This window comes from Buceros rhinoceros, unplaced genomic scaffold (assembly GCF_000710305.1).
Source record: "Buceros rhinoceros silvestris isolate BGI_N320 unplaced genomic scaffold, ASM71030v1 scaffold14146, whole genome shotgun sequence".
In the NCBI taxonomy this organism is placed as follows: Eukaryota; Metazoa; Chordata; class Aves; order Bucerotiformes; family Bucerotidae; genus Buceros; species Buceros rhinoceros.
The window spans coordinates 4,637-19,704 of NW_010417050.1; the positions used below are offsets into that span (position 1 = coordinate 4,637).

Sequence of the window (15,068 nt, forward strand, 5' to 3'; positions counted from 1 at the left end):
CCCGTGTTCAAACTGGTGTTGGTAACTGGTACTAAACGTGGATGCATCCCTCCTTTCCTTGCATGTGCTAGAGAAGTCAGGCTAGTAGCACGGGCAAGTGTACAAGCTTTGTAAAACCCAGTTTGGGTTTTTTTTGTTTGGGGGTTTTTTTTTTCCCAAAAGCTTCCTCAGCTCTGAGAGAGGACTCACTGCTCACTTTTGAGTTTTACAACCTGAGAGCTATCAGAAAGAAATCAATATTTCATTCCTGCCAGTCCCTGCTTGAGTTTCATTGTGTGCTATCAAAGACATCAGTCATGTTCAATAGCAAAGGCTTCAACCCATGAGATACGAGGCCTTGCTTTACTTGGCGTTTGGGTAGAATTAAGCCTGCAACAAGCAGTTCAAAACTCTGTTAACCTAAATGCTTGTACATATACACGGGCAGGATTGTGCTTAGCAAGCTAAAGGATCTTCTTCAAAATATTGTGAGTATAGAAAGAGACATCTAAATGAACGTGTTTCCCTTCAGCACAGTCAGAATTTGAGATACGAACCGCAAAGGTAAAGTGGACCATAACAGCGACGGGAACGTTCACCTTTTCAGTGAATTTCAGATGTCTTTATTGATGTGGAGCTGTCAATGTGTGCTACACCAGTATTTCAAGGATTAAGAGAAAAGGCTGAGATTATGAATTGCTTTTTTCCTTTGTTCTTGCTGTTTTGCAAGATGCTTAATGGGACGAGGTAATGTCAATGCAGATGAGTTCACAGTTCCAGCTGAACTCAGGAGAGTTAAAAAACAAAACCCAATGAAGTTGAAATACAGAATGGATTAAGTGCCGTCATGCAGTTTAACTACAGTACCTGTGAAAAGAGCTGGGTCATCCCATTTAAATTTAATTGCCTAGCGGAGGTGGCTAAGCTCAGAGAAGGGCTGCCAAAGGCTTTCTGCAGGCAGGGGGGTGGGTCACTCCTAGCCACGCGTTGCAGGGATTTACAACCACCACACTGCTCATGTCTCGGGAAGGTAGGAGGTTCTTTGGCTGAAGATTTGACGTAATTAAAAGCTAAGACCTGTTTTTATTTTTTGCTCTTTCAGGTACATTTATATTTCTTTTGTAAATGATAATATTTTTTGGAAACAGTTTTACCAAAGGTATGTTTTATTTTGCAAGCAGCCCCAGCTGATGGTGCAGTTATGAAGAGGTTCCCGCTGCCAAGGTTATAGAGCAGAAATTTCTCAGCTTCTACTTTTTACGTCTTCCTGGAGTTGTTTCCCTTTTGGCTCAGAGTATTGAGCCCTACTCAGGATTACCTCTACCCTTCTGTCCCCTCAGGGGCAAATACATTTTTCAAGACACGTGACCTAGTTTCATTTCGGATTTAACCAAACCTCACACACAACACAACATGCCAGCATCCATCTACAGACAGGTACGACCCGGTCACAGTGGCATCAAAGCCACATATATCCTTCCAACATCTCTCTTAGGCAGGGAAGCGTTGTTATTCCCAGGTTACCGGCAGGGAGTCTGGGTGCAAGGAAACAAAATTATTTGCCAAAGGTCACACAGGGACTGTTTGGCAGGTAGGTAGGAATTGACTGCCAGCGTCCTCTGTACATCTAGTAACTCCAAGACATACATATGTATGACAGCCTGCCACTATGTTGTGTGGACATGATGTGAATATATATATACACATATATATACACACACATATATATACCTATATATAAAAATTGATAAACATTTTTAATTGTCTTCATTAAATGGATTATGACAACAACAACAAAAAAGCAGTTTTATGAATAGCGTGGAAATGTTTCAGTCAAAAAACCTTGAGAGAGGTTTTTTGAGGATGGGAAACAAATACTTCTGACTAGATATTTGTAATTAAAAAGCAAAATAAAGCAATTATCTTTTTTGCACACAGATAACGTCTTGAAATATGTTAAATATTTTCCTATGGCCATTATCAGGGAGAGCGTGGTGATGGCTGGATAAATCAGCTGGTAAAAATACTGTGATTCAGATGTGGAGTAGAATGTGGTAAAATGCAGATCTGTCTCCCACATCACCATTAACTTCTCAGAGTATTAAAAACTTAAAAAGGAAAATATACACTTGCTTTCAATCAAGTAACCACACTGATGTAATTTATTCTTAAAAAACCAGACACACACAAAAAAACCCCCAGATCAACCACATCAGGCCTGATTTGGATCTCCTCTACACGTGTACACAGCCAGCGCTTTGCCAGTGAACGCAGGGTGCCACGCTGCGACGGGGATACTGCCGAGAGAAGAACACGGTCTGCAGAATGCAAAGATACTGTTTCATAGAGAAAAAGCTTGACAAGAAAGACAGTTTTTCTGAGGAACTAACTTTAAGTAGCCTGTAGCTTCCTTTGACTGTGAATGTAGCAGACCACTTCCACCAGGCTATAAATTTACTTAATACATTATGATTATTATCGATTTGGCAGTGATTAGTTTCAGATTTATGCTGTTGAGGAACTGACCCAATATCTTTTGAATTACATTTAACCGAGATCAATGGTAAATGGATCAGGCGCTCAGAGGTACAGAGAACTGCAGGCAAAATAAAGTGGCTTTATGCTTGTTCGTTTTCCTGCCCAGTGTGCTGGGCGATCTGTGAACGAGGAAAAGCCATGCCTTACAGTCCTTTCCTCCCTCTCTTCTTTTTCCAGATCGTTTACTCATCTCCCTATAAAAGTAATCCCATCACACGCATTTGAAGGACTTAGAGATGCCTTCACCATGTAAGTTGACAACATTTTCCATAGGCTTTTCCTTAATTTCTTGCTGGAATTTCCATCATAAACCTCCATCCGAAATAACATCTTTTTACAATAACATGAAAATGCGTTGCTACCACGTACAAAAAAACCCACTGGGGAAGGATAAACGTAGCATTTCTTTCCTTATAACTGGTGCTTTCCTTATAAAAGGTGCTTTGAAAAGGTATTTTCAACAGTTGTGCAAGAGATCACATAATGAAGTATTAATCGTGTTGGAGAGAACTGGATAGAGCCTAGTAACAGATGATAGGTGCTTCTGATTGGCAGAGGAGATGATAGATTTCTACCATAAAGCCTTACCACCTGCGTGACAGCTATGGCATTCGGTGATTATTCACTTATATAGTACCCAAATAAGAGATTTCTTTGGCATTTTGCACCAGGAGATAAGCTTGGCAGGGGATCAGTGGGACTGAAGCCTTTCCTGGACCTTTCAGCCTACAAGTGCTGTAGTTCTGCACACTGACTCTGTATTGCTTCCCCTCCCTTGGCTTTGTACCTGTTAGAGCAAGGTCTCAGACCACGAGGCTCGTCTGACCACCTTTGCCCTTATTTCTGTTATTATTCCAGCTGAAAGATGGCAGGCTCCAGTCTCCATTACTTACTATTTTTTATTTTATCTGCATTGAGTGGTCCCTAAAGGACAAAGCTGATGACACACCAGTGCAATGCAGAACAGGGAATGTCTGCCCAACCTGCACCCCCACACCCCCCCAACCCCTCAACCTAAGCAGCAGCACGAATGATGCCACTTTCTCTTCAAGGTGCGCTTTTTATACTCTCTTCACCTGTGAAAAGCACAAAGTGTGTCATATATTAAAATATATTTATTAGATGTTATATAATTTATTTTCAAGGAAACAAAAAGAGAGTAGGAAGCTGTTTTGTGGTGCCTTCTTGAAGGCAAAGACGTGAAGGATGAGGGCAATCCAAATGCCGGAATAGATTCGACTGGACTAGTTTAGCTGTTAGCGCTTGTTGGCTGAACAATTTTGGCCAAATGGTAAACTTAGTGTTCCTGTAGCTCCAGAAATTAGAAAACAAGCTAACCACCACTGTGTGTATTCCATGGCCATGGTGCTGTATTCTTGCATTCATTTGCATCTGAGTGATTAATGAGTCTCCCATTTTCAGATGGGAGACCAACTTAAACCTACAAAGTTTCTCTAGGTGTATGACTTGAGGCTAAACTTTCCCAAACTGCACACTTACTCTATTCTTCACAGAGAATATTTTGTTCATTGACATTTTCCCTTCCATACAGAGAATTTAATTGATTTCTCTGTGTCCTTTTAATATATCTCTCCAAATTAACAGCATAGAAATCGATGTACGTGTCTGAAGTAAATCTATAGAACACTTCATAATAATATTGAGGTTTAGTGTTACTTTGAAAAATGTGGGGGTTTTAATTATAAATCTCTAAATCATCTGTTCATCGACTCATCACCATCTTCAAATCAGAGGGAAATTATTCTCACTGCCATAAGTCATTCCAACGTATATAAATGATAAACCAGTGGCAGACAAGAGGGATCCCATGGAAGGACCATGTTTCAGACCCCAGACTGGAAAGAGGCTTCAGGGTTTGTGAGCAGGAACTGATCCCTCCCAGCCCATCATCTCCGAGACCCCGCAGGCCACTTGTTCTACATCCATCTTCCATTTATGAGTAACTAGTGCAACGCCAAAAATAACAATCATCTCACTGAATTCTGATTATAGAAAAAAAAAGGAATATATCTGTAAGAAATACATACATGTTTGATATGTGATTTCTAGTGTGCATCCCCCGTTTCCACTGCAAATGAAAAAAACAACCCTTTCTGGTCTAAGGGTTTTTATATCAACACCGAAAGGAATTGTTTTCTCATAATTATAATTGAAATAAGATAACTCTCAGGACTGCAACTGCACTGACTGATTTTCTAGAAGCATTCAAGTTGTTAACAAAGTTTTTTTTTTTCTCGACAGTGTGTAATCTTAGGTTTAGTTTGTGTGCCCTTCCAGCCAATTCTGATGAGAGAAAACACTGGTTTGAAGACCGTTCCCCTATATATGCATCAATACATAGTACTTACTTTCAGGACTCAATTTTGTGTAGCCCCATAAACCTTAATCTAGCAAACATTTAACAAGCAGCAAGTAAGTGGATTTTTTTTCCCCTCTCTATATTCAGCGTTGGTTATTCTTAACTACGTGTGCTGAATGGGAGCATCAGTACATCAAAATCCAACAGTGCCTATAAAAACAGTGATGTTGGGTGGTGTAATGATGAAAAAGAGCCAATTCCTTTCAGTTTGCATGCATATATAATAAAAATGGCATTTAAATCAAAAAATTATTCACCAAGAGCACTGAATGCATAATTGTGTATTTCCACATCTGTGGGTTAGATGATAATCATTATGACCTAACAACAGCGTGTGAAGCACGGTGAACATTATCTACCTCCTAGTCCGTGCAAATAAATTCAGTAAACAGGACCAGTGACAGAGGCGAAAGGCTCACGGGCTTGGGCACACTCTGTTTAGGTTAGTTCTGGCCCTCAGTCATTCCTTACCTTACCTACGATCTGCTGAGAAAATGGAGCTTGGCTGTTACAGATCCTTACTCCCAAGGGCTGGCCTTCCCTTTTGCCGCACAGCAGAAGGCTGGTCTCTCACACCCTGCTGGCTCAGGCTCTCGGGATGTCTGAGGTATGGCACGGACACTGCTGCCAAACAGCAGCTGCTGGGGGGGGTTGAACAACTACGTATAGAAGAAGGAAACACAAAGTGGAAAGCTGATTTCTGGAATTTCTGTTAATGTGTTGCTTTGTGTCTGCCTTTTTCATTATAGTGAAATCTCTCAGAGCGACTCCCTGGAGAGAATAGAAGCGAGCGCATTTGACAGCCTTCCCAGTTTGTCTGAAATGTAAGCGTCTCTTAAAAAGAGGCATCAGTGTCGGGTCGTGATTTAGGATCACCAAGGAGTAAACAGTCTGCAGAGAAGTATCCTTGGACCAAACCTTTCTCCCTTACTTTGGTTGGCTTTGGATTAGATCTGTGATGAGAAACATTTCTCTCCGAAGTGCCATATAAAATAGTGAGCCCTCTGTAAGGTCTAGCCTTGGAGATCTAAATCATGCAAACGCATCTATACGTAGAAAGTGCCGCTGCTTTCAGTGAGCTCCATGGCAGGAGCAGAGCCCTGTGCCTACTTCTCCCAGCACTGTCAAGCTCTCTAAGCCGAGAAATAATTCAAGATGACAACAGATGAGAAAAATCTTCCTTTTTGAAGATGCAGTTTTCGAAGCCTTACAGTATTTAAATACAGCTGCTTAGTATGCATAGCTCTTCTTTTGAGAGCTAAAATATTACTCAAACAGAACATGTACTGATTTTAAACTTGACCTGCATGGCACAGGCATCAGAGAGAGAGTTAAAAGCATTGACTAGGAGAATGGTCTGAAATATTTAGTGAAATTGGAAACTAGACATCTGATTCAGTATCTCATTACTACTTTTTTCACATAGCATGATCAGCAAGTGGCTTAAAAATTATGCAACTGAATGAGGACAAATCCATCTTTTTTTCTCCCCCCTCATATGTGAACCCCATTGAAGCCGGTTACTAAACATAAGCAAGAGACAGAGATTTGTCCTCCTTTGGTTGGATCCAACTTCCACTAGAATCGATGGTGGGTTTAGGCACTCACCTACAGTTTACGGAGAGCTTGTCATTTGCCTGTCTTCCAAAACCAAAAAGCTAAACAAAACCACTGAAGAGCTGCAGGAGGCTACCAAGAGAACCTGTGTGAATTTTGAATGTTCTACATGCCTCGCACTGCAAGGGCTTGATGTCCCAAGCAGCAGCCAAGGCCGTTTTCAATGGCTGATCAGGTATGATGAGTATGATTGGGTTGAATTTGAACTCTTGCTGCAATTTTGTATGCTGAACCCTCTGAATTTTGTAGATCAGGCAGAGGGAGGGAGCTGGGCTGCACGTGCCGGGCTTTTATGCAAACACATAAGTTTATCAGATAGTATAGCTGCAGGAAGCGCAGGAAGATAGTATAGCTGCAGGAAGTCTGCCTAATTTTTGAGCGAACACTATCAAACAGTATTTCTCACACACTTACCTTCACCTCCCAGTTTCTGCAGATCTAAGCAGGCATCTGGTGCTACTAGCCACTGCTCTAAGAGGTGAGACTATCCGAGGGACTGCCTTTCCCAGCTAGGCAGAGCATCAGCAATATAATGGAAAAAAGGGATGACGCAAAGGGATCTGACTGTGGGGTGAGGACCAGGCATACACACCCGCACACAGAGGCACAGAGCTCAGGCTCCTTGCTCAGCCCAGCCTCCAAGACCACTTGCTGGCGGCACAGTCACGGTAGCATGCTTGTGCCTCTGAGCCCCTGCGGTAAAGTAGAAGCTCACCGCATTAGGCGTGCCACAAGCCCAGAACACATATCCCAAAGAACCAGCAGATGACGGCAAAGTGCCAGTTCCTGCCAGTGGCCAGGATACCCAAACAAGATCACCTCAGCTCAGTGGACCACGAGAATTCAGGAGCCGTTATCTTTTGCTGGCTACCCAACAGGCTATTACAGGCTACTTTCATTACCAGTAGTTCTTCACAATGCACTCGTGGTATATTTGTAGAAAGTTTGTTCACAGCAGGAGAGCCTTCTGCTATATTCTGCACTTGAATGTTTTTTCTGACAAGGCCAATCGCAAGCAAAATTCAGGACTGAAATATTTTTCCCTCATTACAGATTAATCCTGAACACAAAAAACCTGTTGCACATTGAGGATGGAGCATTCAGGAACCTTTCAAGGCTAAAATACTTGTAAGAAAGAGTTCTGTTTCTTTTCTGTTTGCCTTTATTTTTTCTTCTTGAAAGGAAAGGAGTACAAGGAGAAAAAGAAGTTTTTCATGCATGACAGTACACTAGCACATACATCATTTACAATAGTTTTAATGTGCAGTTAACCAGTATGAGGTCCTTCAATATTCAAGAAAATAAAGTAACCCAGGGCAGTAATGGGCAACATAGTAGTAAAGTCTGCAAATTAGTTCTGCTGAGTGCTTATTTCTAGAACAAAGGTTTCAGATTGACAAGGTACTGGGCAAAAGGAGTAACTAAAATCACTTCCTTGTGCTTCATGTAGAGAGAAACATGCTACTTATTCAGGACACTGCTCAAGGATGCTACAAAGCTTAATTTTTACAGGTCTTACAAAAATAATTGGAGCCTAATTAAAAATCATTATATATGTCACTCACCTTTTAATGCATTGTTAAACTCGTACTATCAAGTTGGCTTTTGTTGCATCCACTCTGGTAATCTTTTCTCCTGTAAATAGGAATTATGCCTTTCTTTTCTCTAGGAGCATTTGTAACACTGGAATAAGACATTTTCCAGACGTGACACAGATCTCCTCATTAGAAGCTCATTTTATTTTGTAAGTAGAGACCCAGCCTAACGCAGCTGTAAGTCTTTTCCATCTTGTTCCTGGATCACCGACAAAAATAGACCTTTTTTTCTTTCCTCCCAAAGGGAGCTCTGTGATAACTTGCGTATGACAACTATACCACAAAATGCTTTCCAGGGGATGAACAATGAGTCGCTGACACTGTGAGTAAAATAATCCTAGCTCCACTTCCTTCTACGAAGATAACACTTCTGCTCAAGGAAAACAGGCTGACTTACAAAAATCTTGAAATTAAGCCCCATACAATACATGTCTGTATTGTGACTTAAATTTGAAATGCTTAGGAAATAGAGGGGTGGGTTTTTAAGCTGAAGAGCAGGGTGTTATCCGAAAGCTGACTTCACTTCAGGAAGAAAATAGGAGGAGGAATACAAATCCTTGCCTTCCATGCAATATTGTTTTTAAAAATACCATCAACAGGACATAAACTCCAAAAGATATCTTCCCCCAGGGATGAGGTGTCTTGAAACAGGGCTTTCGGGGACCGACTGGTCCCACTGATCAAACACTGCTGAGCTTCAGCGGTACAGGGTCTCTCTGAAGAGCAGGAAGGGAAAGAAGAAATTGGTATGAAGTACCGATACTTGTTCTTTTCCTGATTTCTTTTGACTCAGCTTATGTTGCTACCCATAAGTCTCCAAACTCGAGACTTTCCTTTTAGCAGACTCTAGGTTCATTGCTACAACCAGCTGGGAGACAGGTGGGTTTGATACTGAGGGAGATGCCCCACCCCAGGAACATAAAAAGCAGCAGCAAGCCAAGGGGAGCTGGCAACTGCTTGCGCAGCAAGAACAATGCAGGGATTTTACAGCACCTTTGTCCTCACGAAAACTTCCACAAAGAAGTGCTGAAATAGGAAAAATCAGAGACTGAGCCTCTCTGCAGGATGTGGCCCAAATTCAGGTCTCTGAGGAAGGACCAGCTGGGCAATAGAGGACAGCAGCAGGCCACCTACTTCGTGTTGTAGCCACCAACACCAATTTGGAGGCCAGTAAAGCCAACCTTTGTGGACCAGAGTGATTTTTACAAGGCAGTACACATTGAAATGGGTAGCCTTGCCTTGAGAGAAGCATGTACCAAAACCCCTGCACAAAAATCTGTGAATATTTGCATCTGCAAATGAGCTGTGTGCACACGCAAGAACTGCAGTTGACTGGAGTGGGCCCTTCATCAGGCCGATGTATTGGCTGGACGGTGATTTTAGACATAGGCTTTATGTATTGACCAACTCCTTCTGAAACCTTTAGAGGAACCAAGTCTAAAGACTATTCCTACATGATGTTAAAGAGGGGCAATTGCTTAGATTAGGGCATCATTTCATCTTACGAGCCTCTTCCCTACCAACAAGTTCGTTCTCAAAATAACTTCACCAAAATTATGATTCTGTTAATGGTGCAAGAAAATTAACATGAAAGAGATGGAGAAAGGTGCATAAAATTTTTACTGTAACCCTAAAGTGTATTAAATGAGAGGAAGTCTAACTCGGTCAGAAAACAGCCAACAATCATTTTTCTCCCATCCTTTTGTGATAGGGAGCTCACCACAAGAAAAAAAGAATTATCTTATCAGTAGCTTCCTAATTGTAGAGCTACACGTTAACTCCACCCCCTGCAGTTAACTGTAATTAGCTAAGTAATTCCTGTTGTTGCAGCAACAGTCTGGTGCAAAGCAAGTAATCTATGAAGGTGTAAAGTCAGCCTGGAGTAATACTTTGAACTACAAATAGCTAATTTAGTCTTTCCAACGGTTAGTGATTCATTTGGATGGGAAAATCGATCCTACATATCATTGTGTTTTTTAAGGAAATCACTAATTTCAGTGTTGTGCTGAGATAAACCCCTTCTATTGAGATGCAGCCAGGCGCTCCCCACACTTCAGCTTTTCTTGGGAGCAGGTTCCATAGCCCCCATTTCTGCTCTCCCAAAAACAAGTGGAAAAGCAACAACAGAGATGCTGTTGAATTTATAAACTGCACCAAATTTTCTATTGGGGCTTAATATGAAAGAAAAACTACTATAGGCAAATTATTATATTAAAATAATATTGGAAACATGACTTTAGTATCACAAATAGATTTTTCAGAGTGAATTCAAACCCATAGGTTAGATCTCCTAACGAAGGAAAAGAGCTGGACTTCAGGTGCAGCAGAGCTCAGCCTTTAGGTATCTGGCACCCAGTGTCCCTGTGCAGCGCAGGGACAGCAAGGTTTCCACCGCACAAATCACGCCTGGCAGCAGTATTCTGGGGGAGGCAACAGCTCACTGACCACTGCATGATGCACGACTCACCCCTGCCTCTCTGCAAAACTGTCTCTTGGGCTGCTGGAAGATTCATCTGTCCACAGAGGATCTGCAATCCAGCACCTTCTGGCCTTTAGAGTTGTTTTCCATCTGACACCTCTCTAGCTCTTGCAGTCTTCCAATTCCTTGCACCGACACCACAAAATCCAGGTCTTCTGCCTCCAGGTTGTTGTCTGTGTGCCAGGAGCTTACCTACTAATGTCTGGTTTCTGGATCTCAGCCTCAGGAAGGCACAGGGGAGCGGATCGGTTCATAAGCAGAAGTTCTCTTCAACAGGAAAACAGGAAGGTGCTTAGGGAATTTAAGCGGCGATTTTATCTTAATTTTAAAGTTAGCGTAAGTAAGTCGTGCCGTACTTACATTTCTTCTAATCCCTCTAATAATTCAAATGAATGCAGCATTAAATTTGAAACCTGTAGTACATAAAATAATCTCATCTTTTCCAAAACTGTTTCCTCTACACCTTGTTTTTAATCCCCAGCAAACTGTATAAAAATGGATTTGAAGATATTCACAGCCATGCCTTCAATGGGACAAAGCTGAATCAGCTGTGAGTATGCCTTCCCTCCTCAGGATTTAACAGTAAATAATAGTTCAAACACAGTCAAATGCTCTTCCTTCAGCTTAACGAGCCGTGTCTTGCATTTCCTGCTACCCGTTAGAAAAGTGCATGTTTCAATGCCACTGCAGCTCAGCCATTAATCCTGCAGCACTGACTGCTTTTCCTGGAAGTTTGTTCCTTAGAACACTGCAAATCATATGAGAAAATCTTATAATTTATAATAAAATCTAATAAATTATTAAACTTTGCAGCAATGGTTGAAAGCTTGAAACCATAGCCTGAACTGAGGAACCCACCTCATTTTATGTCAGGAAACATCAACAGTTTTTAAGTCACTCTCACATGCTCTGGGACTAGCCTCTTGGTTTGGGCAAAACTTTTGCTGCATTTTTATACTCTGCTTCTGCACTGAAAGAACCAGATTGGTTGTTGCTGGTTTAAGTCAGGAGTAATTGGAAATGATCAGAATTAAGCGTAGATGATAATGATCCGAGGGCATCAATAGAGGGAATGGTCGCATGATAAATTCAAGCATTTCCAGGACAGATACTGCAACAACAAATGCTGTGGTGGGAGAAAAGGCTGACATAGATGGGAAGAAGAAACGAAAAAAGGCTTATTTTTAAATACAGATGTAAAGAGAGTTAATGTTTGTTTCCACAGAATCCTGAAGGACAATAAGAACCTCAGGCGGATACACAACGATGCTCTGAGAGGGGCCACAGGGCCAGATGTCCTGTAAGTATCCACAGCTCCATTACCTGGATTTATAGGTGTCCCACGGGAACTGTGCTGTGCTGCGTGGTGGCAACTCAGCAAACATGGGCTTTGAGTCTGGAAGGAGACTTGATCTCTTACCCTCTGTCTGTGAAATGGAAACCTGTCAACGAGATGCCATGTAATTACACGGTGGAAGGCTCAGTTTTGCACCACGGCAAATGCCCATCAGCCAGTTCCAGCGTTGGCACTGACCTCTGCCTCTTGGGTACCTGAACCTTTGCTTTATTTGTGTCAGATCCTCTCGATCCCGTTCCTGTGCTTTATATTCTGACATTGCAAACTAACTTGTCTTTTAGTAGGATGAGTATGTTTCTACAATATATTATTTTAGAATTTGGTCATAAAAGTGAACTAACTGATTGCATGCTATAAGCCTGGGCTGAATAAAACATGTTATTATTATCCTCATGCTTTATTAATCAAGTACTTACTGGAGGGCTGCACTGGCTGTAGCTCCATGCAATAAAACACAACGGGTGGTTCTGTAAATAGCACTCTGTGCCGCATGTGCCATTTTGTTCCCTTTATCGGTACACGGCTTCACTAAAATCACCTGCACAACTTCTTCCCCTGTTTCACGGCCTGACTCTGAAAATCCTTAGTCATGCAGATGGCCTTCCCTCACACAGACAGCCCCTCTGAAGTTACTGTAAGCCAAACTAGTTAAGTTTGTCTTGGCAAGAATGATGGATTCTTTTATGTGTTTTAATTAATCATCATTTAATAAAAACACCTAGAACAGCCCTTCAGAGTCAAGTAGAGAGCCAGGAGGATGTCCTACCTGTTAACTGGCTGAAAAGTGGCATTCACCCACTTTCTGTGCCCTAAAGAGCCATCCCTCACTCCACGACCAGTGGCTTTCAAACAGAGACGCGAGGGCACGGCCCCTGGAGCAGTGGGTTTCAGTTTCCCCAGGACCAAGTGAGCTCTTTGCCTCACTGGGGCTCCTGGGCCACAGGGGAGCTCTTACCCTGACGCTCTGTAGTTTCGTTTCACAGACATGATTCTGAGATGGGTATACACCGCTGAAGTGGCTTCGCTGATTTAGACCTTTCTGAAAAATGGAGTCACTGTTACCTACCATCATGCTTTGGTGGTATTTTTCTATGTTTGAAAAGAAAAGAGAATGCTCTGATTATTTTGCAGGGATATTTCTTCAACAGCACTGGAGTCGCTGCCTAGCTATGGGCTTGAGGCTATTCAAATCTTAAATGCGACGTCATCTTACTCGTTAAAGCGACTGCCACCGCTGGATAAATTCAAGAGCCTTCTGGAAGCTGTTCTAACATACCCCAGCCACTGCTGCGCTTTTCGAAATCTACGGACAGAAAAGTAAGTCCAAATAGCACACGATTGTATTGCAGTACTTCAGAAGCTCCAAGGAGGCAATTCCACTTTATTCAGCTCACAAGATTTGATTATCCTTATAGCTACAAGGAAGCTGTGGTACATAGCAAGGCCTCACATGAAACAACAGATCTCTGCTAAAGCCAGGAAAATTAACTCCATTTATTTTAGAACAGAAACGGATCCCGTCCTGTGCCCAGGATCTGCCAGCAGGAACATCATTCTAAGTTTGCCTGAAGCTTTTATTTTTCCTGGTATATCAATTAAAAAGCCTACTGGCACTTGGAAGACAGATCTCCATCAACAGCACATCGCCCTAAAAATAAAACCAAGCAGCCCTGTTATTTACTGCAGGTGATATGATGACCTTGTAGAAAAGGCAGGGTTTCAGCTACCCACCAGAATTAGACCTGATAACAAGCCTACAGAAAGAGGTTACTGGGCTTAGCTCCAGTTGTTGCAGATAACAATAGGTAGGTTTTTTCTCTCCACAGTTGGAATCTGCGGTGCAGAGAGAGCTTTGCATCTGCTAATTCGGGGCAGTCAATGTGAGACAACTGGAGCTAATTTTTCAGGATTTTTATTTCAAAGAAATCAACCCTTGGTTGGCTTTAGGCAGCCAAAACAACTCCAAATAAGTGTTGTTGAAGCCATGAGGGTGTCTCAGTTCTCATCTGTCTCAAATGAAGGCTACTGAGCAGTCACTCATGAGAAGCCCGATCTATGTGACTTGCACGCTGTCGCGTCACGACCGCGTTGCTAAGACAGAAGTAGAATCCAATTCTTTCGGGTAAAATTAGGGGTGATGCTATGCTTTCTCTGCCTCCCTCACCGTGCTAAGTGGTTCCTGCTTCTGCAAGAAAAAAGGAAAGATTCTGCAGTCAAGAGTTTCCATTGCTATTAAACTCTGATTCAGTCCCAGATCAAGTCTCTGAGTGTATTAAACGCAAAAGCAACTCTGGGACAAAAAAAAAAAAAATTCATTCTGATGAAGATAACTACATTTCTGAAATTATATTAATTTTCAGGCGCTTGACTTTGCAATGTGGTTACGCTCTATAAAAACAGGGGTGCTTTAGTAAGTCACTTCCTTATATTTAGTGATTTTTGTTTTAATAAGCTGGGAAAAACCACTGCAAACCAGGAAGTTAGACTGCCCTCCTAACTGGGCGTCAGCAGGGTTCAGAGCAGCGCTGCTGCGTTACCAACCTGCACAGCCCTGGCTGCTGGAAAAACCTGTAGAAGCAAGAGGCTGTTATTGTCTGTATGACCAGCTGCTACAGAGGAACGAGTGGCAGATCTCCAGCTGTTTTCCCCGTCACCTGCTGGTGATAGCAGAAGACCACAGAGGCTGAGATCTCAGGTTACACAGGGAAGAATCTTTCCGTGGTTATATATTCTCATGGTCATGCAGCTGCAGCCTGTTCCCATCTCCTTCTACCCCCTTCTGTTGCCCTGGACTTACATACCGTCACCCCACCTAGTTTTTACTACTCCTGCCTCATGTCCCATTCCTTAGCACCTACAGACTGCACTCTCTCATCAGAGAGATACGGTGACAGGGTCTTACGTACATCTGACCGGGCAAGCAGGTTCACTGAAGTCAGCACCACAGACATCAGGGAAATAAATACCAGACCAAATATTCTTGAGATTTCTGGGGTATAACTGTGGCACGCTCATTCCCTGAGACAGGTGAGAGAGATGGAAGGTAGCATTCAGTTCCTTAGACTTTCCTACTCTGGCCTGAATGGGGGGGGGGGGGGGGGGGGGCTGAAACAAAACGGGATT

General features: G+C 42.4%; 1 protein-coding gene across 1 annotated transcript in view; it reads left to right on the forward strand.

The window, feature by feature from the left end:
* Positions 1-2,701: 2,701 nt before the first annotated feature.
* The window catches only part of LHCGR (luteinizing hormone/choriogonadotropin receptor), a 17,214-nt gene continuing 4,847 nt past the window's right edge, over positions 2,702-15,068 (forward strand). The window contains 8 exon segments of the mRNA XM_010138038.1: positions 2,702-2,766; positions 5,647-5,721; positions 7,568-7,642; positions 8,184-8,258; positions 8,354-8,431; positions 11,070-11,138; positions 11,814-11,888; positions 13,077-13,262. Of these exon segments, the coding sequence (XP_010136340.1) occupies positions 8,376-8,431; positions 11,070-11,138; positions 11,814-11,888; positions 13,077-13,262 (386 nt within the window). The 5' untranslated portion in view covers positions 2,702-2,766; positions 5,647-5,721; positions 7,568-7,642; positions 8,184-8,258; positions 8,354-8,375.